This window comes from Garra rufa, chromosome 6, assembly GCF_049309525.1.
Source record: "Garra rufa chromosome 6, GarRuf1.0, whole genome shotgun sequence".
Taxonomy (NCBI): domain Eukaryota; kingdom Metazoa; phylum Chordata; class Actinopteri; order Cypriniformes; family Cyprinidae; genus Garra; species Garra rufa.
Window position 1 is genome coordinate 32251723 of NC_133366.1, and position 25198 is coordinate 32276920.

The following is a 25198-nucleotide window of genomic DNA, read 5'->3' on the forward strand; positions in this document are numbered from 1 at the left end:
AATGCGGCGTGGCATGGAGTCGATCAATCTGTGGCACTGCTCCGATGTTATGAGCCCAGGTTGCTCTGATAGTGGCCTTCAGCTCTTCTGCATTGTTGGGTCTGGCATATCGCACCTTCCTCTTCAAAATACGGTCAGGCAGGTTTGCTGGCCAATTAAGAACAGGGATACCATGGTCCTTAAACCAGGTACTGGTAGCTTTGGCACTGTGTGCAGGTGCCAAGTCCTGATGGAAAATGAAATCTGCATCTCCATAAAGTTGGTCAGCAGCAGGAAACATGAAGTGCTCTAAAACGTCCTGGTATACAGCTGCGTTGACCTTGGACCTCAGAAAACACAGTGGATCAACAGCAGCAGATGACGTGGCACTCCAAACCATCACTGACTGTGGAAACTTTACACTGGACCTCAAGCAACGTGGATTCTGTGCCTCTCCTATGTTCCTCCAGACTCTGGGACCCTGATTTCCAAAGGAAATGCAAAATTTACTTTCATCAGAGAATATAACTTTGGACCACTCAGCAGCACTCCTTTTTGTCTTTAGCCCAGGCGAGACGCTTCTGACACTGTCTGTTGTTCAAGGGTGGCTTGACACAAGGAATGCGACAGCTGAAACCAGGCTGAAGCTTGTGTCGTTCCTAGTTACCACGGGATGTCAATCCTATGGCAGAAACAGAGAAACATATAGAGAAATAATTAGTGTAGCTGCTGTTCCAACCAAGCAAGAATTATACGTATAGCACAAGCTAAAGAATGTTAATGTGCATTTGAATCAGATGTAAATTTAGTGCAAGGTTATGAGATACATTATGTGAATGCTTGGCTAACTCGTACGAATTCAAACGCTTTTGGCTACATCGTAAGTTTTTTTTTTCGAGTTTCAAGTTTTTCGTATGAATAATGTCCTTTACCTAACCCCGCCCCTAAACCTACCCATCACTGGGGTCTAGGCAAATCGTACAAAATCGTACGAGTGAGGTTGTACAAATTCATACGAATTTGCCACCTCGTAAAATACATATCAATTACCTTGAGATAGCATTGGTGTTACAGGGGAGCCGGTGAGAGGTGGATCCAAATGCAAGGCTTTATTTAAACAGATCGTGGTCGAACAGTCAGGGTCGAAAACACCAGCAAACAGCATCAACAAAGATAATCCAAGAGCGTAATCCAATAAACAGGCGTGGGTCAAAATCCAGGAGAGCAAACAAAGTAACAAAGAAACAAAACAATGAACAAGGCTAAACTATGACTGAGACTGAAACTAGAAAACAAGACAGGAATAAACTAGGAACTAGGAAACCGGGAACAAGGGAAAACACTTGGTAAAGTCGCTAGGAGCGAATCAATACTTCGCGATGTGTGTGTGAAGCTGGCTTTTATGGAAGACAGACAGGAAGCTACCATAGAGGCAGCAGAGGGAGCAGCAACAGTCAGTGGGGGTAAGGGCTCCCTCTGCTGGCCTGGCGTAACAATTGGAAACTCAGAATCAGTTACCATTGTGTCGCAAAATGATTCACTGTTTTGTATGGCTCCATGCGTATCGCAAATCATTTGAGTCAGAATGGGTCTTCAAAGTGCATATCATTTGACTTAGATCGGGGCTTCGGAGCAGGTTCGCAGGATGTAAAAATAATTCAGCAGAGGCAGGGATGCATAGACCAAGGGCAAACTCTTTCTGAAGGTTTGCACAGAGAAGATGATTTACAATTTTTTGCCCAGTCTCACTTATTTGAACCAGAATATGCAGATAGGAGAGATAGACATTCTACATCAGAATGTAGCATGCATTATGGCACTATCATAAATGGCGGTGGAAAGAATAAAGTAGTTATTTTTGTTTTCTTTTGTTTTCTAGAATTTTCATTTTTGGGTGAACTATCCCTTTAACATTACAAAATAAAGATTTATAAATCATAAACTTAAGAGAAACAGTGTGTCACCAGTGATTATAGTTGGTCAAAACATAACTGTCGGTACAAAATAGAGCCCCTGTTTGTCATAGTTATGTCAGTTTATGTCTTTGGTTTCTCCAATTGTCTCCCCCTGTGGATCTGTGTCATTTTGGTTTAGCCCCATCATCTGTGTCATCACCGTCACCTGTGTTTAGTAATTAGTCTGTCTTTATAAGTCTGTTTGGTTCTTGAGTTCAATGTCGGTCTTTAATCGTTCTGTGTGTTCGTGTGTGGATGTTCCTGCTTGTTCCTGCCTGTTATTCTAAGTATATATTAAAAGATAGTGTTTATTGTAATCTTGTTTCTCGTCTCGTCAGTCCAGCACGTCACCTTATAACAGAAAGACCGACCGAAAAAGTTTACCCGGCACTTTCCCCTGCGTTTATTTTCCGTCTTTTTTCCTCAGTGTTTTGTTTTCTATTGTTTGATCATGGACCCTACTGTTCGTCTCATCCTCCTGAGGCAGGAGGAACGCTCTCTTGAGGACCATACACGTGAGTTCATCTCCCTGGCAGAACATTCCCACTTCCCGGATAGCAGCCTATGCATCTACTATCACGTAGGACTGAATCCCACCACCAAGGCGCTGCTATCCGGGGAGGGTCCTCAAGAGAGCCTGCCGGACTACATCGAGTGGGTGTTGGCGTCCTGCCACTCTTCCTGGACTGTCGGCGTCATCGAGGAGGACGTCAACCCCACTCACGACCCAGAACCCAGCCAAACATCACCCCGACATGCGGAGTTACAGCCTGAGCCCACCACAGATGGAGTGCCAGAGCCGAGAGCGACAGAGCCTGACCCATCTGACCAGGTGCGAGAGCCGGCATCAACATCCGCGACGGTGGAGTATGACGTGGAGCAAGAGAGGGCTACAGAGAGCCCTGCCCACTGCACCACCGCTGAGGGTGAGCTTGGATCCAATTCTGGGGATTTAATAGACTTCTTCTCGGATCTTGCCCAAGACAACTCATATGACTTAATTGACTTTTTCTCTGAGCCACTGACCTGCATAGACTTCCCTCCCACCCGCCCTCGTCTGTCTGAATCTGCCTGGTCCCCGCTGGTTCCGCCCAGCCGCCCTGAGTTCCCGCTGGTTCCGCCCAGCCGTCCTGAGTTCCCGCTGGTTCCGCCCAGCCGTCCTGAGTTCCCGCTGGTTCCGCCCAGTCGTCCTGAGTCCCCGCTGGTTCCGCCCAGCCGCCCAAAGTCTCCCAGGTCAGCAGTCAGTCCCCCAGCTCACCCTCAGCCCACCACCTGTGCAGTGGGCTCGCCGCGGGACTGCCAGCTTCCATCGGCGTCTCGGCTGGAGGATTCCTCAGCTCCGCCTCCAGCCTCCGAGTCCTGGACTCCGCCTCGGCCCTTCGACCCCGCGGTTCCACCACGGCTCTCGACGCCCTCCTCTTCACCGTCGCCCATCGATCCACCAGCTCCACCGGGCTCCATCGTCTTTCCGGCTCCGCCCTGGTCAGTTGTCACCCCATCGGCTCCTCAGGACTCTGCTCCTCCGGCTGTGCCTCGTCGTGCCGTCCCACCGGCTCCTTGGGACTCCTCCTTCCTGCGGGCACAGCCTCCATCCTCTGTCGCTCCAGCTCCGCCGCGGATCTCCGGGACTCCGCCTCCGCCTCGGGCGCCAGAGCCTGCTCCACCTTGGCCCTCCGGATCCTCGGCGTCACCCCGGATCATCGGCTCTCCATCTTCGCCTCGGGCTCCTTATCCATCTGCTCCGCCTCTGTCGGTCGGCCCCATGGAGTCGGCACGCCTTCGTCCACCATGGTTCCTCCCTCCGTCGGCTCCACAGTGGGCCGTCATCATGGCTGCGGTCTGGGTCGGTTCCTCCTGCCTTATGCCCCACCCATGTCCTCCCTGGCTCCTCCCTCCGTCGTCGCCCCTCTGGACTGTCTTGTCTTACCCTTGGACTCTTGTTTTGGTCCCCCTCCCGGGGTTGCGTCCTCCACCTAAGCCTCCTCCATGGACTCTGTTTTTCAGTTTTGCTGCCCCTCTAGTCTGTTTTCTGTTTCTGTTTTGTACGGCGCGAGGACGCGCCTTTGCGGAGGGGGGCGTAATGTCATAGTTATGTCAGTTTATGTCTTTGGTTTCTCCCATTGTCTCCCCCTGTGGATCTGTGTCATTTTGGTTTAGCCCCATCATCTGTGTCATCACCGTCACCTGTGTTTAGTAATTAGTCTGTCTTTATAAGTCTGTTTGGTTCTTGAGTTCAATGTCGGTCTTTAATCGTTCTATGTGTTCGTGTGTGGATGTTCCTGCCTGTTATTCTAAGTATATATTAAAAGATAGTGTTTATTGTAATCTTGTTTCTCGTCTCGTCAGTCCAGCACGTCACCTTATAACACTGTTATGGAAAATACAATGTAATTACTCATGCAGATGCTAAACAATACAATAGAACCTGGGCTATAAACTACAAAAATAGTGAAATTGTGAATTTGTTCTGAAATGCATTTCTTTTGTGTGACATAAGATATTCTAAAAAATGTCTTATTGTTTTTTTTTTTTTGTTTTTTTTGTACAAAGCTACAATAAAAATTAATAGGTTCTATGCTTTTAGGACCCCACTGTGAATATGAATGTGTTTTTGAGTATGTGGTACTAAGTGAACTTTGTTGTACTATTGGTACTATTTCTCATCACAAAAAAAAAGAAAAAAAAAAAGAAGCTGATTCTAAGAATAGTCATATTAAATAAGCCTAATACCATTGACTTAAAACAGCAACAATAAAAAACGTTTTTGTTTAGGTTATTTTTTTCATCAAGTGGTCTGATGCACATTAGTTTACCTGACAAACAATTAGCTTTTACCTGCGTACTTAGGCTAATTGCTGTGTCTCAGCCTAACGAGCTGACTGCCTTTCTGACAGCGGGTTATAAGGCAAAGTGTTTAAGTTTTGAGACAAAGCCAATATGAAAATATTTTGTGTAACTGCTTTGAAATGCTTTTATTATCGTAACTAATTCGCCTACTTACACGTAATCTGTGAGATTGTAATGTAAAGAGTTACCAAACAGATAGCGGGGGAAAGCACGCTGTTTCCCGGTGGAGATTGATGAGCATCCCCCTCCCCAGAGCTCCTGGTGTTTCTATAGTAATTTCCAGCCAATGATCAGTTGGTGTCCACATCCCCATCCTCCTCACCTCAGCACCAATCAGCCACACACAGCGACAGGAGACACCTCACCTCCAGTCATCGCTCCACGGACAACAGGCTCAACCAGGACGCCATCACAAACATATACCTTTCCTTCTACTTTTCTTCGCATGAAGAATGGCGTTTTGTGCGTAAAGATGGTGTTTTTGTAGTGATCACTCGGCGTGTGTTTATTGTGTATTCATCGCAGTAATGTGCTGCTCTAGTGTCTGGATTGTCTGGTAGGTGATGCTCTTTCATTTTTTTCTCGCTTAGCGATAGTGGCGCATGCTTTCTGAATGTCCACTGTTTTATTATTTATTTCGGGTGGTTTTGAAGGCGCCAGAGTGATTAAATTCCATTATGCAATTTGATCTGAATGTCTCGGGCTGTAATCGACGGCACAGTTGTCTACTCTCGACCTCTTTCAGTCTCCTCTGAGTATCGGATATTTCTTATTCTCTGAACTTTGTTTACAGCTTTAAAAACAACGGTTTAAAAGCACATTTTACTCGTGAACATAACAATAAAAATAAAAAACAACAGCGATAATTAATCATTTGCATCATCAGTACGTTGTACATTGTTTCTCAGAGCAGAAAACTTGCTTGTGAGTGTAAAGTGATATTTTTTTACTCAGTTTTGTTCTATTTGCCCTTTAATTAGGAAGTTATAAAGCAGCATGAGCCTCTTTAAAAAACTTAATAAAGAACGTTACTGGCTTCATGTGAGGTCTCAGATGATTAATGACAGGGTCTTAGATATGAATGGTTATCCAGTATTGTTTCTCAGGTGGAAATGTACAATTAAATTCAGAACCAGATGTTCACAGAGCTCTGAATTGCTGTAGTCGTCTTGCAATGTACCACAGGCAGTCAGTGAGAGAGTCTAGTAAAAGGTAATGCAAGTAGAGGAAGATGTGTCTAATAGGCTTTTATCTGTAGCAACAAAACCCGGCCAGACTGGGAGATCGGAAATGGATCCCCCCCCCCCCCCCCCCACACTACAGTTTTCAAGGTCTGGGACATGGTTGGAGTGAGCCTCACAAAGTATCTTTGTTTTATTAGATGAATCTTGAGAATGTGCTTTATTTTTCAACATATTTTCATAAGAACTTTGTGCATGATAACATATGCCTTTTTAAAATAGAAGACTTGTAAAGTTTGAGGCTGTTTATATTTAGGAATGCTATTATGAAAAAAAAAATGTTAAATGCACATGAATGTTTTGTTTCTATTATGATGCTACTTTAATTTTTTAAAGTATTGGTCCTATACTATCAATAACAGTATATAATTACTTAAATTTTACTATTTCTTTCTGGGAAGTCAGTGTATTGACAGTATTGTTCTTACTCTTGGCAGTGCAATCATATGACTTTCACATATGCTTATATCTGTTTTCTATTGTTATGCAACACTAAAGTGTCATAGCTACAATGGTAAGTCACAAGCTTAGAATCCCAATTTTATGAATAAAGCAGTCAGGAAAAAAAAAAGAAATTGACAATTTTGTCAAAAGCTAGAGTTGAGTAACTCAGAAGTGTCAGATGATGCACAGGAAATGTTTGTCACTTGTATCCGTAATTGTTGTTCTCTTGTTTTAGTGGAGAGGATAAACCAGGATGGTAACTTGTTGTGTCTAACAAGCTTCATCTTGACCAAAACCAACTGCCACCCTCCCCTGAATATTTCTCGTGAGCACTTGAAACTTAGCAGTCATGTCTAATCTTAACAATGCACTTTGCATTGAAAGCGGCCAGAGCACCGACGTGTCACTCTTGCAAAAGGATAATCTTCAGGACGGTGGATTAAGCCAGCTGTTGGATTACAATGCCGAAATGGAAAGGTACAGGTCGTTTGCAAACTTTTACAAAACCAATGGGGCATTTCCACAGACTGCTAAGATTGCCCGCATAACGACACCAATTTTTCCCAGCGCCAGAATCGGCGTGTCCCCTTGGAACTGTGATAACGGCATGCTCTGGGGAAGGAAATCAGCAGCAATAAACCCTAATAGGACCAGCATGCATAGAAACGACTCCCAAAGGCCGGGGAAACCTGGCGTGCCGCCAGAGACGCTGCAAATGGCAAATAATAATTTCCTCTCTAGCTTATCCCCTGAACACTGCAGACCTTTAGCAGGAGAATGCATGAACAAGCTGAAATGCGGTGCTGCTGAAGCAGAGATAATGAATCTCCCGGAACGTGTTGGAACTTTTTCCGCTATTCCGGCTTTAGGGGGCATCTCATTACCTCCCGGGGTCATCGTCATGACAGCCCTTCACTCCCCCGCAGCCTCAGCAGCCGTTACAGACAGTGCGTTTCAAATTGCCAATCTGGCAGACTGCCCACAGAATAATTCCTCCGCATCCAGCGGAAACCCGGCGAAAAAGAAAAGGAAAAGGTGTGGGGTCTGCGCGCCCTGCAGGAGGCTAATCAACTGTGGAGTGTGCAGCAGTTGTCGGAACCGTAAGACGGGCCACCAGATCTGCAAGTTTCGGAAATGCGAGGAGCTAAAAAAGAAGCCTGGCTCATCACTAGAGGTGAGACGACGGCTCAGACACCACACTCCCCCCTCCCTCTCTCCCTCCGTGCACTCAAAAGCATTAACCTTTCCTTCTAGTCACGTTTCTAAGCCCTTGAAAATTGTTTCCATGCCCACCCATGCCTGAACATCCCCCCGGCTTCTCAAATCTGCCTACCCGCCTAGCCTAATTGGCAGTAATTAGGGGTGTTTGTGCGGAGCGCAAGCTGAGCTTGGCTCAGACACCCCTAATTGCTGCCAGTCAGGCTGGGGCTGGAACGCATCCGAACAACCCAGGGCTTGGCTCTGCTCCAAGCTGAGCTGGGAAATGGTTTTCAGCAGAGAGCCATCCTTCTCTGCACTTGGTCATTTTAACCAATTATAGAAACTGTCTCCTGACGAGGCTAGTCGATCTCCCCCACAATGAGAGCAATAGGAAAATTCCTGCTGCTGTTCTTCTATCACACTTGGGACGTGGAAAGTCTAGATTCTCATCCTAATATCCTTACACACTGAAAAGGAAATAGGAAAAACAATTGAAAGGATTACCACATTTTTATTCTTGATGAATGTCTGAAATATATCTGAATCTATATTCAAGGGCTTAGATAAAGTGATCATCCATATTTTTGGTCCAAATAAAAGACACGAGTGGGTCTCAAAAATACAAATTTGGGAGTGCTTGTGTGCGTATGCTTGAATGAGAGTGGACAAATATAGGATATATTTCTAGAAACAGCAGAATTTAGTTCCACTAACATGGTGTGAACATCCGTCTTGGGTGATGTGATGTGGGCAGTGCAAAATGCAAGTGTAAACAGGTTACAATGCACAAATATTACAAATTACAGGACAATTAAAAGCACTTGGCATTCATTCATAAATGCTAATGTGTCCTATTGCATTTCCAACAACACTGAATGACTGCCTACTCATCTAATATGTAATCAACGCACCAAAACGAAGGTTTAAAAATTGCACATTGACTTATGTGTCTGACATCAACATGCAGTGACCTTCCCTTCAATGAAATACAATCACAATCAACGCTTACTGGAGATGCATATGAGAAGCATGTTAATTCCAGTTGTAAACAGGGCCTAAATCATATTTTTACACTACTTCCTTGAATTACTCTCCACCTGCTAATTGAGTGCATTAAAATGAATCCAAATATATTTAAATTATTTTTAATACTGGTTTCTCAAATCTGTGTGCAGTGTGACTTGTGAAGGTTGAGTGTGACTGTTGTTTGTTACATGTGTTTGGTGTTGAAACAGCTAGGACAAAGTAGTATAAGTTGATCTACTTTCTTCTCATTACTTCACCATGAATGTTTCTAAACACTGACTTGCCATTGTTGATGTGATTGTCATGTGTGACAGGTGTAGTATATATATTTTTTTATTTTAAAATACTTTCAACTATTCCGGCTTAATATACATGGACAATATGTTATAGCTATTTATAGGTATAGCGTTAACACTGTCTTCTTCTTAGTGGCACTTTCAGTACCTTTAGAGCCTTTCAAAATCCCATCAGTTTGGGTGACCAATGGCAGACAGGGGAAGTGTTTTGGTCTGGAAACCTGTTTGAAAACAGTGTTTGTTTGGTTGCTATTCCATTTGGTGCTGCTTATGGAACAGATGTAACATACTTCACCTAAAATTTATTCTTGTAGTAATTTTTTTTTTTGGACATTATGGCAGTTTGGAACAGTTTTTATGTTAGTTTTTTTTATTTATTTTGTAATAACTTCATTCTTAGGTTGTGTAATACATTCCTGTTCCGTAAAATGCAGTTTTGAATACTTTAGCATAAACTCCATTGGTTAAAATTTTAATGATTGTTGTTCATTTTCATTTGGCAGATAAAGTGATACAGAATGGAGTATTTAGCTGCAGGAGGGCTACTTTTGTAAGGTTTACTTCAGATGTCGTGTTCGGTGAGGTGTCTATAGATAATAATTAAAGAAGAAAAATTTCTAAATGATCATGTGACACTTGAAGACTGGCGTAATGACTGCTGAAAACTCAGCTTTGTCATCACAGGAATAAATGACATTTTTAAAATAATAATGACAATGAACAGCTGTTATACATTGTAATAATATTTTACAATATTCTCTTTGTGGCTCTACTTAGTAGTGCGGAAATGCAGGGTGATCTGGGTTTGCTGTAAGACTGATTAGCATCCTCAGCCCACACACAGCCTTTATTAATTTATATTGAGCCAACATGTGTAATGACCAGTATAGAAGAACCATGTGCCTTTACACTGCTTCTGCAGACACATACAGACTAAAATATACTCTTTTTTTCAGTTTATAATTGACTTCCAACTATAAGCCAGGATACACAACACACAAACACACACCGACTCACACACATGTATGTAGACCCAGCTGATTGCACCTTTTGCTGCTAACAAATGATAAACTCCCAGTAAGCAGCTGGATGTTGCTGTCAGTGTTTTGCACCTGGGAATCACCCTGAACTAATTATATCTTAAGCGGCAGTGGAAAATGCAAATTAGAATTTTACTTACACCCCTGAAATCGGAGAGCCAATTTAATCTAATACCGCCTTTAATTTAGCGCGCTAATGCAAGACCCCGGAGGATTACCCTGTGTCACTGCTCTGCTGTTCTCTCTCTCTCTCTCTCTCTCTCTCTCTCTCTCTCTCTCTCTCTCTCTCTCTCTCTCTCTCTCTCTCTCTCTCTCTCTCTTTCTCTCTTTCTCTCTCAGACACCAGAATGGATTAGTCTAGCAGAGTCATCTTATCTTTCCTAACGTTTCCTGAGCTTGCTTTGGGTCCAGTAATGCTCCAGGTTAGTCAGACAGTTTGAGCGTGGGTTCTTTTTTGGAAGTTTTTTAAAGATGTTGATCAAAGGCTTTGTGCATATATGAGCCAGGATCTATATTGGAAGGTGATTGGTTTCCCTGTTATTTACAGTAATAGGTCACATGTAATGCATGTTGCATAAAGGGCATGAAGCAACTAATACTTTTCTGTTGCAGTGAAAACATGAACATTGCTGTATAGTGTGAGATTTGCGTAAAATGCATTGTTTTTATGATAATGCATGAGGAGAGATTTAATGATTTAGTGATTACTCAGTGATTATGAAAGGTACCGAAGCTTAAATGCTGCATAAATTATTGAAATATTGCTTGAGGAAATTAAGTGCAAGACAAAGTGTTTAGTTTGTTCCAGGAATAGGGCTGTTTTTGCCTGTAAAAGACTTTAGGCTAATGAGCTTGCAAACAGTTTGGCAGTATAAATTATAGCAATAGTGCACTTAAAAAGTAATATAATGTTATAATTTATTCACACACATCATTCAAAGCCATATATACAGTATGTACAGTAAATTGCAAGCTCCAAATGTTACAAATCAATGTAAAGGCTATATAACTTCTATTATATGACACTATAGTCCCACTATTTATGTCTTCTGAACCAGTATTATACAGTAGCTTTGTGTGAGGAACAGAATGAAACTTAAAGGAATAGTTCACCCAAAAATTAAAGTTCTTTCATGATTTACTCACCCTGAAAACCTTTATGAGTTTATTTCTTCTGTTGAAAATAATAGAAGATACTTAAAAAATTATTATTTTTTTTTTTGGTAAGCCAATGATCACCAACACTGGTTACCAACATTCTGCCAAATATCCGTAGGTTTGGAATGACATAAGGGTATATGATGACAGAATTTTTATTTTTCTTTATCCTATTATTCATTTAATATAATTTTCCCTCATCCAAAGTTTGCAAATCTTATTTATCGCTACTTGTAGAGAAATATTTTTTGTTGAATGCACTTTTTTCCCCCCAGTTTTGGTTGACTAAATCCCACTGCACTACACAATGTGCTACAACTTTGTTGCTGAATTTATTGTTTTTTTCTTGTGCTATCAATTAAGAACGAAAAGCAATCAGACATGCCTGGCCTGTGGCCTGTGCCCTTACCCGTGACGCCTGCCGTCTCCTCTGACCTGGCTTGATTTAACATCTCTAGTTCAGTGGTGAAAGCAACTTATTATCAGTGGCCGTTTTCTGGGATGGGGAGGGGTGGCGGATCAGTGGAGGATGGTCAGGGTGAAAGTGTAGGTGCTGCGAACGTTAATGTGTGGCACTTTAAATTTTAAACAGGTGACTGTAAATAATTGATGGCTAGCTCTGGCTGAGAAGTTAAATGGTTTCCCATCATTGCGGTGACCTGTTTGAAAATATGTGAAGAAAGTCAATGCGGAAGGGGTCTTAGTATTTACATTAAGGATATAGATAATATTGCAGACATTTTGTACAACATTTCAGCAACATTTACAGATTCAGTTAAAGGTACATGAAAAAAATAATTACTTTTATAAATGCTTTTGACAAATTTTAAAAATGACATCACATGAGATCAAGGCTCATAAACCCTGAAGTTAAAATTGAAGTATACACTTTATCTTTCCTTTTAAAAAGAATACTTATTATGGAAGTAATATACTTTAAAGAATGGGCAAACTGAATGTAATGTTTTCAGACACTCAAATGCACCTTAATTGCAATTTATATTAGATGCAATTAGCTTTTAAGAACTTTAGAGTGTTTTTGACCACTTAAGTGGGACTTAAGTACATAATTATATGTAATTTTATAAAGACTTATATTGTCTTTGAAATATAAAGTTTTCCACCGAATGTACTTTTATGCATTTATGGTAAATCCGAATACACAGTTGAGGTCAAACGTTTACATCCCCCTTCAGAATCTGCAAAATGTTAATTATTTTACCACAACTTTTTTGGTTGTCTAGCATTTTTGTGTATTTGAACCCTTTCCAACAATGACTGTATGATTTTGAGATTCATCTTTTCACACTCAGGACAATTGAGGGACTCATATGCAACTATTACAGAAGGTTCAAACGCTCACTGATGCTCTAGAAGGAAAAACCATGCATTAAGAGCCTTTTTGAAAACTTTTTGAATTTGAAGAACAGGGTAAATTTAACTTACTTGTCTTCTGGAAACAATTAACTATCTTCTGTAGCCTCTGAAGGGCAAAACTAAATTAAAAAATATGATATGTAGGCAAAATAAGAAAAATCATACAGTCATTGTTGGAAAGGGTTCAAATGCACAAAAATGTTGAAAAATCAAAGAATTTGTGGGATCTGAAAGATTTTTCTGAAAAACAGCAGGCAGTTTAACTGTTCAGGACAAACAAGGGACTCATGAACAACTATCACTAAACAAAAAGAAAAAAAAAACAGCTGTGGATCATTCAGGTAACAACACAGTATTAAGATTCAAGGGGATGTAAACTTTTGAATGGGGTCATTTTTATAAATTTTGCTGTTATTTTCTTATCTGGACTATATGTAAACATATACAAAGTTTACATATACAAAGTCAGTAAAGTGTACTCTCTAGAATACACTGAAGTGTCCTTATATTTTAGAATTAATATTTTTTCTGCTAGGGCAGTTTTTTAAATACCTTTATGTTTTGAAATATACTATAAGCGCACATTCAGTACATTTGTGTTCAGTTGTTTGTCACAAGGGTAATCAGTGGTGTAAACAAAAGCTATTATTCTATGCAAATGTGGTTATGCTTCATTGTTGCTAACAAGCTGATATGACCACCCGAATACTGCTTATTTTATTTACATAACCCATGTATTATATGACATTGTTTTTGCACAATATATTAATTATGAGTTACAAATACTCATTTGAATTTTGTCTCCTTCTGAAAACTCTTGTCTTTGCTTAATGCTGAATCTACACCAACAGGTGTCAGTATAAAGTCCAAGACTACTGTTTAATTGGTCAGCTCAATAATCGTTTACTGCAGGGGTTCTCAAATCTGGCCCTTGAGGTCCACTTTCCTGCCTTAATCAAACACACCTGAACAAGCTAATCAAGGTCTTACTAGTAAATTTAGAGCTAACCTCTGCAGGAAAGTGAACCTCGAGGGCCAGAGTTAAGAACTCATGATTTGCTGATTTACAGTGATTTACATCATATTAAACACACAATGTCCAGCACACTAAAGCATGGAAGACTGTAATATTGTCAAATGACTTTGGGTATGAACATTAGGAACAAATTAAAAGACTAGTAAAAGACTGAAATACTAATAGCATATTCAAAAACAAATGCAGCTGATTTTGCATTCAATAAATCAACACATTTTATAAAGGTTCCAAGTGGTTTGATGAGTGTAGTTTTTTTCAAGGTTTTGACATATTTCCAATTGGTGTCCCCCCCCCATGTGACCTTCTGCCTGGCCCTGATGGGTGCAGATTCCGACATGTGTGCAAGGTTTGAAGAGCCCCAAAAGCCCTTGAAAAAAATCCTTAGTGGCTTAGGCCCTAAAAAGAAGTCCAGGTAGAGTATATCAAAGTGTCTCTTCTTTTTTAAATAGTCAAAAGCATTTTGTTTGTGTCAGCCCCTTAAAACCAAATTGAGAGCTTGTGGAAGCCATTAAGTCTTTTTATATGTAGACTAATATAAAACTTCCTACAGCAAAACAGTGATATTCTTTAGTAATGGTTATGATGTGTAGTTTGAAAAGGCTGATGCATGGCACCGGTGTTGTTTCATCTGCTCGTCAGTGCTGTTTATAATGCCGCCGCTGTCTTGCCATTTCTCTCCCTAATCTCCTCCACAGCGCTTTAAAATACAGCATTCTGTGTTGAAAGTGTAGAATTCAAATCAGTTGGATACGTTTTGTGGTCTCGCACAGATGATTGGCTATGAGAAGCGCTGAAAATTTTATGAGAAGCTGATGAAGTATGATGTCCTTAAAATTGTCAATCCAGGTGGTTGAGAGAGACTGTACATTTTGAATTCATCATTCATGTCATTTTTTCATTGTTTTGGAGCACATTAGTTTATAGATAAGCTCACGGCTAACATAGTCATACTAAAAACTACAAAACTTCATGGTTTCATGATGTCATGGGGATAATAGTTTTTGGTGTCTCTTATTTGTTCCAGTGGATATACTGACATCTACTGGTGTGGATGCATGGAGTCTGTTCTTTTACCATTGTTGCTTCACACTATAGCTGTTTGTTTATATTTTGTTCCTTTTTGTCTGATGAGCTCAGGTGAAGAAAAAGTGTAATTTTCTCTTTGTGTTGTGATGATACAAAGAAAGCATGGAAAGTCTTATCTTCTTCTCTGAGTGTCTGTTAATACAGTGCTGATTGCATGTGCTGAGTGTGCAAAACATCGCTGAATGGTACAATGTTTTATAGGATGTTACAGCGTCCTTAATTATTCTGTACTATGTTTTTTTTTTTTGCTTAAACTACATATGTATTGTAGTCTAATGCTTCTTGCTGCTGTTCTTTGAGACACGTTTTCTTTACTACTTCTCCTCAGACCATAAAATAAATCCTTGTCAATTTTGTAATGAGTTATGGCTTCTTAGCGCATCATTGTCTATGTTTTTCCTTGTGTTATAAAACATGCATCAATTAAATTGACATTCTTGGATTCAATCCCAACAAATTCTTGTACGTTGTTAGTGGTTCGTGCTGCAGCGTAACTGGCTGCCTCAACATCTTTCCCCTTCGTCAGTATATGGTTTGCCACTGTTGCTATGTCTTTGACAGACACATTTCGCGATGTGATGGCTGCGGCTGCCTTGTCATCATACACAGCACTTGAAATCCTGCCATTTTTCCATGGGGAAAAAGTACTGCTACATACACTCACTGGGCACTTTTTTATTAGGTATGACTCTTAAACTGCTTGTTATCTAATCGGCCAATAACATGGCAGCAAATTAATGTATTTAGACTTGTAGATATTGTAAAGATGATGCTGAAGTTCAAACCGAGCATCAGAATGGGGAAGAGAGGTTATTTAAGTGACTTTGACTGTGGCAGAGTGCCAGACAGTATGACACTAAGAACAGTAACAATTGTACCAATTGAGCATCTTTTAAATGGCTCAGCCTGCCTGAGTATTGTTGCTAACCGTGTCCATTTCTATATGACCACAGTGTACCCATCTTGTGATGACTGCTTCTATGAGAATAATGTGTCATGCCACAAAGCTTAAACTATCTCAAACTGGTCTTAAACACTATACCCAAATGACCTCCACGATCACCAGATTGTCTAATAGAGAGTCTAATAGAGAATCTTTGGGATATGGTGGAAATGGAGATTCATACTGTGGATGTGCAGCCTAAAAAATCTGCATCAATTGCATGATGCTATCATGACAATATGGACTCAAATCTCTGAGGAATGTTTCTATGAATCTATGCCACAAAGAATGCAAAAAAGGCATTTCTGAAAGCAAAAGGTGGTTCAACTTAGAACCTTTAAGTGTGTTGTTACTGTTATACTGTACATATTATTTTTATACCTGGAAAAGATGACGCTTTATTAGTATTGCAACTGACTAATGGTGCACCTCTTTAGAATGCAATATTGCATTTCTTTAGAGTTGTAATGGATTTTGAGAAAATTAGAATCTGCATTTGTTGTTTTATAACTGCGTTATTGATTTCTATGATTTGAGACATGTGATGGAGGACAATAGGATAGAATCTTGTATTGTTGTCAATAAGTCTAAAGGGATAGTTCACCCACAAATGAAAATTCTGTTGTTCCAAATTCGTAGGACCGTCGTTCATCTTTGGAACACAAATTAAAATATTTTTGATGAAATCCAGGAAGTTTCTGACCCTGCATAGACAGCAATGTTCCCAGGCTCAGAAATGTAGTAAGGACATTGTTAAAACAGTCCAGGGGGGTGTTCCATAAAACAAGTTTACCAAATAAGCCAGGCTTATTTCAGTTAGTCTGACTTATTGTCTCTTGATTTGGCTCAAAATAAGTCAGACTAACTGAAATAAGCCTGACTTATTTGGTAAACTTGTTTTATGGAACACCCCCCAGGTGACATTAGTGATTCAACTCATAGCTTCAATTTACTCGATAATGGCGGAATACATGATTTGGAGAAAAATATTTTATAAAACAATTGTTGAATAAAGTTGTTATTTTTGTTTTCTTAGCACTCAAAAAATATTCTCATAGCTACGTAAAATTGCGGTTTGCAATGTCTGATGTCACATGGACTGTTTTACCGATGTCCCACATTTCTGGGTCTGGGAACATTTCAGTTACATTGCTGTCTGTGTGGGGTCAGAGAAATCTTGGATTACATCAAAAATATCTTAATTTATGTTCTGAAGATGAAGGTCTTACGACTTTGGAATGACATGAGGGAGAATAATTAATAATGTTCATTTTTGGGTGAACTATCCCTTTAACTAAGGCAATTAAAGGACTATTGCAGATTTTACCCAATGTGTTTATGTGTGCACAATTCACTCCACTATGTGTCTTAACACGTATTACAGAACCTTTTTCATATTTTGTTTTATTCAAATGGATTTAATTCATTAACAAAATGCTTTAATGCCATTTTTCAGTGCTATGATGTTTAAGTTTACAAATCGTGAGTATTACTTGAGGACTGCAGGGTAAACTTAAAATAATTAAGTAGAAATTACTCATCAACTCTAACTGTACACATTAAATTTGCTTATTTCCTTTGCTAATTTTACTTAACTTAATAAAGTAGATTTTACTTAATAACATATTAAAATTTTACTTAAAAATATGCATGCAACAAACTTGCAAAATAAAAGTTAAGTAAATTTACATATTGTTTTTTTTTTTTTTTTCAGTGTACCGCTTACATTGTGTGTCAGAAACGAAACGTCCATTACCCTATTTCAGCTCCGGAGTCTTTCTCAATCCTCAGTGATTTTAGCATATCAATTTGAGCACGAGTCTGATGATAAAACATTGGAAGAACTATCTTATCAACCCGAGTGTCCATTGCAATCACGACTTGAGCAGGACATTTCTGAGTGAGAAAATAAGTGTAAATTAGTTTCCTCCACATCAACATTACCAAATGTTTGTCCTTAAAAAACAGCTTAACTATAACTAACAGCTTAACTTAACTAAAAATGCTTAACTATTTCAGTAAGACAGTATTTTTTTTTTTTAAGATTTATTTTTTGGCATTTTTGCCTTTATTATGATAGGACAGATCAGACATGACAGGAAGTGAAGTGGGAGAAAGATGGGGGCGGGATTGGAAAAGGATCTTGAGTCGGGATTCGAACACAGGACACCAGAGTGCAACGGTGCTGTATGTCGACGCGCTGCCCACAAGGCTGTCGGCGCCGACATAGTAAGACAGCATTAACATGAATTAGAGACCTACAGCTTGTGTACTGGGTGTACACAATATAAAACACAAAACTACATATTTTGAACACTGTGGAAAATATAGTCAAGCCTGAAATTACTCATACCCCTGGCAAAGTTACTTTTATTCAACCAGCAAGTTTTTTTTGGACACAGATTTCTCCCAAAAGATAACAAGACGATGTACAAGAGGCATCATTGTGGAAAAAATATTTCTCAGCTTTTATTTACATTTGAACAAAAAGTGGCATGTCCAAAATTATTCATACCCTTTGCAAACTGTCACAGTCTATGGGAAAATCCAAAGTTCTATACCATTCCAAATAGTCCAAGCTGTTCTAAAGCATCCTTATTACCCTTATTCATTGGGAACAGCTGTTTTAATAAACTCAACAGGTGAAAAACAGAAGCTTTCTGCTGTTGGTTTGTGGACAGTCATGGCTAAAACAAAGGAGCTCACTGAGGACATGCGGCCAGGGGCGGACTGGCCATCGGGAGAACCGGGAGAATTCCCGGTGGCCTGGCAGCCAATTTGGCCCGCTACCCTCCCATTTTTATTATTATTATTATTTAATATTTTTGTTGTTATTGTTTTTGCTGCCGGCCTAATGTACTAAAGAGGTTATTTCGGAATTATCCATTCAATAATACAACTAGGGTTGCCACCCGTCCCTTAAAATACGGAATCGTCCCGTATTTGAGAATGAAATTGCGCGTCCCGTTTTGAATCAATACGGGACGGGTTTTGTCCCGTATTTTTTATAATTTTTTTAAAGCAGCGTCTCATGCAAATAATCACTGCGGTAAAGCCAGCCGCGGTTCAGAAAAACACGGTCAAGCCAGCCGCGATTGATTTTAAGTGTGCGCGCATATTACAGTGATTACGGTAGTTTCAGAAACAACACAGAGAGAACGCGCTTGCAGAGCGCTTTTCATTTAGACGCCCAGGACTGAGAGATAATACTACAAAATGCTCGTGAATTTTTACTTACTTATTTATTTGCATTTATGCTTTAATATCCGTTTTATTTATTGGTGTACTTGACGGTTCTTTTCTGAGAAATGGGACATTATTAGACTTTAGAGTCTAATAAGTAGAAAAAAAACAATGATCAGTTCTTATTCAGGACGGCCCATATTATATGCAAAACTCATATGAAACCTTTTTACTGCAGCATTTTTGAGATATGGGACATGATTACATTTTAACGGGGTATATAGACCCCATTTCTAAAAAGTAGAAAAAACAATGATCAGTTCTTATTCAGGACGTCCCATATTATATGCACAACTCATATGAAACCTTTTTACTGCAGCAGTTTTGAGATGACCCCCCCCCCCCCCCCCTGAATGCGTCCCTTATTTTTGGGTATTAAAAGTGGTAACCCTAAATACAACTCTAATAAATCATAAATCGGTTAGTCTTGACTGGCACGCGTTTCGCCTCGCGCGCGCTCCGCGTGTCCGTCAAAAGGACGCGAGACTCAAGAGTGGAGTAGAAGTGCCCAGGTGGAGCAGAGACAAATCTGTTCTGTTTAGGACCTAAAGTGCAGGTCAGTTACATCTGTAAATAGACTATTATATTTTTGTCTTTGTTTACTTAAGCATTGAACTGCTAACAAATGTTAGCAGTAGTAGTCAAATGCTAAAATTAACGAAATAACAGAATTACAATTATAAAGCGTAGAAATTTAGCCGACAAATATTCACATCGTTTTAAAACAGGTTTAGGGAGCTACCCTTATGAAAATTAACTGTGGTTTTACTAAACATAAAACATTATAGTTTACTATAGTTATACAATAATTATACAATATACAATGGTTTTGCTACACTATATAGTTTCACCATGGTATAAAACTCTGATTACACTAATGGGAATCAATCTGCCAAACAAAAAGGGGTTACTATGTTTACCATAGGTTCAATAATACCATGGTTAATTTTCCTTAGGGCAAAACATGGCCCGTGATAATGCAAAACATGTTTAGTTTTAAGATTTTTAAATTAATATATATTCAAGATGTAGCTATTTTTGTTGTTCTCATTTTGAAATTACGACAATAACACGTGGTCCTAATGTAGTGGGCTAGTGGCACTCTTTTCTGTTGTCCTTTTTCTCTATCAAATGTTTTAGTAATAATCATAAATTATATATCATTTGAAAGCTTAGCAGCAATGTCAAGTGTCATATTACAAAATGCATTATGGTCTTTTAGAATCACAAGTTTTTACAATCTTGACAAAAACATGTCATTAAAAAGGTCTGAGACTCAGGATTCGATATTTGGTGGTTATTTTGTAATAGAATGAAAAAAGTCAGAAAAATTTAGACATTTGTGAGAGAAAAATACATAAAAAAATATATGGCGTTTGGATGGCACCTGGTGGCTATTTGTGGTATAACGCCCTAAACAAACTTTTACAGGAACCAATTTTTTTCAGATCAACTTTAAATTTGGAACATAACTTATTTAGGCTTCAATTTGATATTAAATTTAGGATAGAACCTGTTATGTAAAATATGTATTTTATATAAAATATAATAAAAAGTGTACTGTGTATTTTCTTTACAGTAAATTTAAACTTAAATTTTGTTGACACTTTATTTTGTTTTGTTTTTAAATTCCACTTCTACAATAATCTGCTGATTGTCTTCTTTAAAAAGAGGCCAACCTTAGATCTGTATTACAAAGTGTTCATGAATTACAACAAGTTTGGATAGTGCACTTTCATGCCTATTTTAAAACATGGGGGGTGACAGTTAAGGGGTTACATTTTTCAAAAATAAATAGGGATAGGGTAAGTAGGGATATAGTATGTGCAAACAAGTTACAGTGAGGTGGTTGTTTTGCAACAAGGTGGAGATGTGTTTATGAAAAAAGTGACAGATACAAGAAAAAGTAAAGTAAACACACATGAGAGACAGAGAGATTAAAAGAGATTAAAAAGCAAATTGGAAGTTCAGGAGAAAGCCTTTAATTATTTTACCCAGTTGATTTAAACTTTTATTTTGTGATGATGAAAAAATATTGTTGTCCGTGGTTTCAAATTTTGGTGTGGGTGTGTGGGATGGCCTGGATAAGTGTGAGATTTCCCGGCCTGAAATTTTTTCCCAGTCCGCCCCTGCATGCGGCTGCGCATTGTGGCTGCTCACAAGTCAGGAAAGGGCTATAAGACCATATCTAAATGTTTTGAAGTTCCAGTGGCTACAGTGCAAAGTATTATTTCAGCACGACAACGACCCAAAACACACAGCAAAAGTGGTGAGGAAAAGGTTAGCAGACAAAAACATTAATGTTTTGCAGTGGCCCAGCCAGAGTCCTGACTTAAATCCAATTGAGAATCTGTGGAGGGAGCTAAAGATCAGGGTGATGGCAAGGAGACCCTCCAACCTGAAAGAGTTGGAGCTCATTGCTAAAGATGAAAGGGCAAAAATACCAGTGGAGACATGCAAAAAGCTGGTCGGAATAGGAAGCATTTGATTGCTGTAATAGCCAATAAAGGCTTTTCTGTTGATTATTGAGAAGGGTATAAATAATTTTGGACATGCCACTTTTTGTTCAAATGTAAATAAAAGATGAGTAATAATTTTTTCCACAATGATGCCTCTTGTACATCATCTTATTATCTTCTGCGAGACGTCTGTGTCATTTCTAATAAAAAAAAAAAAAACTTGCTGGTTGAATAAAAGTAACTTTAAGTCAGAATTTGCCAGGGGTATGAATAATTTCGGGCTTGAATGTATATACATCAATAATTAATCATACTTACAAGTTGGGTACCGTTCCATCTTTAATTGATAAGCGTTTTGCAAATCCTACGTTGACCTTGCCGAAATTTGAGAAGCAGTCATCAGTTAACTAGTCATTTTAACCACTGACTCTTCACATCCCCATCTTTTGGAAGTGTATACAAAGATAATTATCTTATGCAATGCAAAGAAAAGAAGAAACAATGTGAAAGACTGACACTGGCTGACCTACGTTACCTACGTAGATGGGTTACGGAAATGTTCAGAATCGTTCTTTTTATTGTGCACTTTGAAACTTTGCAGACTTTTTCCATTCACAAACAGCTATATTACACACAGCATGAAAGATAATATTCGAAAAAGATAATAGGGGCACTTTAAAAACAAATGAGTCAGTGTTTCACCTTTCAATATTTCAGAAATATGTGCTAATCACTGTAACATTGATATGACTGGAAGATGACTATCCATTAATGACCAACATGTAATTTGTCTAAGCTTGAATAACTCTGTTAGGAGAAATGATTGCTCCCTTTAGATGAGGCCATTCGGTTGGAGATATATTGAAGACTGTAATTTAACAAATATAAAAGGATTATATCACTGGAAATTTTGTGATCATTTACATAATGTAGCCTCCTGACATTCCCAATCTGTATAACGTTTTCCCTTGAATACTGAAAATGTTTAGATGATGTTCTCACTGTTCTTTTCCATACATTGAGCATGATTATCTCCAAAAAGGTACATTTTCACATGTGCACATTTATACTTCTGATTTAGATTTTACCCAGGTCATTTTTTACAGTCTGACAAACGCCAATCATAAAAAACAGAACAAAAAAAAATCACTGTCTACACCTGGTGTTCATTTCTAAATATGTAGCTATTTCTGCTAAAAATGATGGATTGTCTCTACCAACCAAATTTAGTAAGTAGAACTGAAATAAAAACTTAAATACAGAACTCGTTTATCTTTGAGAGACTTTTCAACTTAGAAAATAGTACAGACCATTTCTTCAGTCCTGAAGGTGGCTAAAATAACTGGCATTGCAAACAGACAGACTGAGGGCTTCGCAGGCAGTGGGAGGTTCAGTTTAATTACCTTAAAATATTAGTGCTCCCCGAGAAGCTGTCCACGCTCCCACACATATGCTGGTGAATCTGTTTAGAGAGGAAGGCTGGTCAACTCCTGTTTTGCATTTTGATTTAACATTTCAGAGAACAGGCAATCTGTTCAGATCGCTTAGCCCTCGCACCGATACACCCACATGGCTCATCGCTATGCTGCGCTCACTCACTCTCCTGTGCCGACGCCAGTGACTGACGTCCCGCTGCCATTCTTTAAAGGCCTGCGGGCCGCCACAGGGAGGGAAGCTTTCCACAAAATGTCCCCTGAGAGCCCTTAGAAAGCACCCTGCTGCCACTGTCTTCCTCTCACTCTTTCACCATCCTCTCTTGTACCTTTTCTACTTGAGTCTCTCCGCCTCCTTCTAAAAATGAATTTTTCTTTTTCTACCCCTCTTCATTTTCTTGATGTAGATCAACAGCTAACAGTGACGTCAACCTTATTTCCCTGTTTCTCGCTGACCTGTCCTGTTTTCCCACTGTTTATGGGGTTGTGGTCTGTGAGCAATGATGATTTCTTAGAAGTGCTCTTACAGAAAGCTTACATGGAGGATGGTGTACTCTAGACTGTGTTGACAGGCACTGAATACTGAGCAGCTTAAAATTGTAATGGAGATGTATTCATCATTCAACAGTTTTGAAATTTTGGTTGGAAGATTTTGAAAATGTCTGTGTGTTTTTATTTAATTCTTAATTATGTGGTGCTATTTTGTCATGCAAAAGGGTTTTATTATTTGATTTGATTTGATTTTATTAACCACTTGTATTATTTGGGGTCAAATAAATGTTACCCTGGACCACATAACCAATCAGAAGTAGCAGGGGTATATTTGTAGCAATAGTAAAAATCGTTGGTAACACTTTCTATGAAGCCCCTATTTATAACACATTATAAGGGCATTTCTAAGGCATTATAATAAATGCATAATGCATTATAAGAAACCTTATAATATGTTATACCATCTCATGAATAATTTTAACAACAATTATAATACATTATAATACTTGAGTTTTTGAGGTTATAACTCTTAAGATTATGATCATTTATAACACACAATGAACGGCATATTAAATCTTCTTAATTTATAATGGACTATATCATATTACATTTATTTTTTACATTATATTATGTTTTATTTTGATGGTCCCCTAAGTCTATTGACTATAAGCTTAAACTTTCGAACTACATGCCAACTAACACTCCTTAGAGTATTAGTAGGCTTAGGTTATGGATGGGCTAGGTAGAATGTTCATGTACTTGCAAAATTACTTATAATATAACATAATAGTTTGTCTTTTGGGGAAACATCGAAATTTAGTGTTAGCATATATTCAGCATAATAATAATTACTGCTAGCTGACATGCAGTTGCAGAGTTACTTATCAATCTGTCTGAAGGGTACCATCAAAATCATCAAACTGTTCATATTACACATTTATCTAAACTGATACCTGATCTTAGGGTTCTTTGGGAAATATTATTATAATTACTTATAAGTGGTCTTTGTATGCTTTAAGTAAAGTGACATGAGAAACATGGCAAGATATGAGACTTATAATATGTTATAACTATGAGGAGGTAATCATTCTCTTAAAAGCTATAACCACAAAAAAGTAAAAATTATAATACATTAAAACTGTTCTTATGAATACTCATGAGATGATATAACATATTATAAGGTTTTTTATAATGCATTATGCATTCATTATGCCTTAAGAATACCCTTATAATGTATTATAAATACGGGCTTCATAGAAAGTGTTACCAAATCATTAGTATGTTAAATAAATATTATGTTCCATTAAGATATAAGTCACACGGTCTGGACAGCCAGTTCATCCTAAGTCTTGTATTTTATTGTATTTTATTTTATTGACACTTTTAATGAGAGGAGCATAGACAGAATGATTATAAGAAGATAAGCATAAAAGATGAAACAGATTTGAACTTGTGTCACCAGCATAAGCACCACAGCTCAACATGCAGAACATGCACTAAACACTAGACCAACACTTTTTTTCTGGAAGCATTTATATCAAACTGTGTCCTTTTTGTCACTGGTGCAGTGTACATTCAGTATAAATCAATAAATAAATACATAAAAGCTAAAACAAAACAGCAGCATTTAGTGAGGCATTTAAAGAAGTCTCCAGCTTGATTGTGACATTTCTTCTGGCTGCCTATCTTTGTGTTATTTGTGTTAAATATTATGTGAGAGAAAAATAGCCCATGACCTCCAGGTGGTATTATGGGTTTTTATTTTTTTTTACAAGGTCAAATATAAGGATATTACGTCTCCTAACTGCTCTCTTCACACATTTCTTCTCAATATTTTTTTTTCTCTTTTCTGTCCTTGTCTGAAAAGATGCTTTATAATAAACAGGCACTTCCACTTTTCTATCATTGCTCAGTGGTCTGATAACTGTGATAAACTCAGATAC

At 38.7% G+C, this 25198-nt stretch overlaps 1 protein-coding gene across 1 annotated transcript in view; it reads left to right on the forward strand.

The window, feature by feature from the left end:
• Positions 1 to 4989: 4989 nt before the first annotated feature.
• cxxc4 (CXXC finger 4) overlaps positions 4990 to 25198 on the forward strand; it is a 29686-nt gene continuing 9477 nt past the window's right edge. Inside the window, exons 1-2 of the mRNA XM_073842633.1 lie at positions 4990 to 5337; positions 6702 to 7640. Of these exons, the coding sequence (XP_073698734.1) occupies positions 6816 to 7640 (825 nt within the window). The 5' untranslated portion in view covers positions 4990 to 5337; positions 6702 to 6815. The remainder of the gene's footprint in view (positions 5338 to 6701; positions 7641 to 25198) is intronic.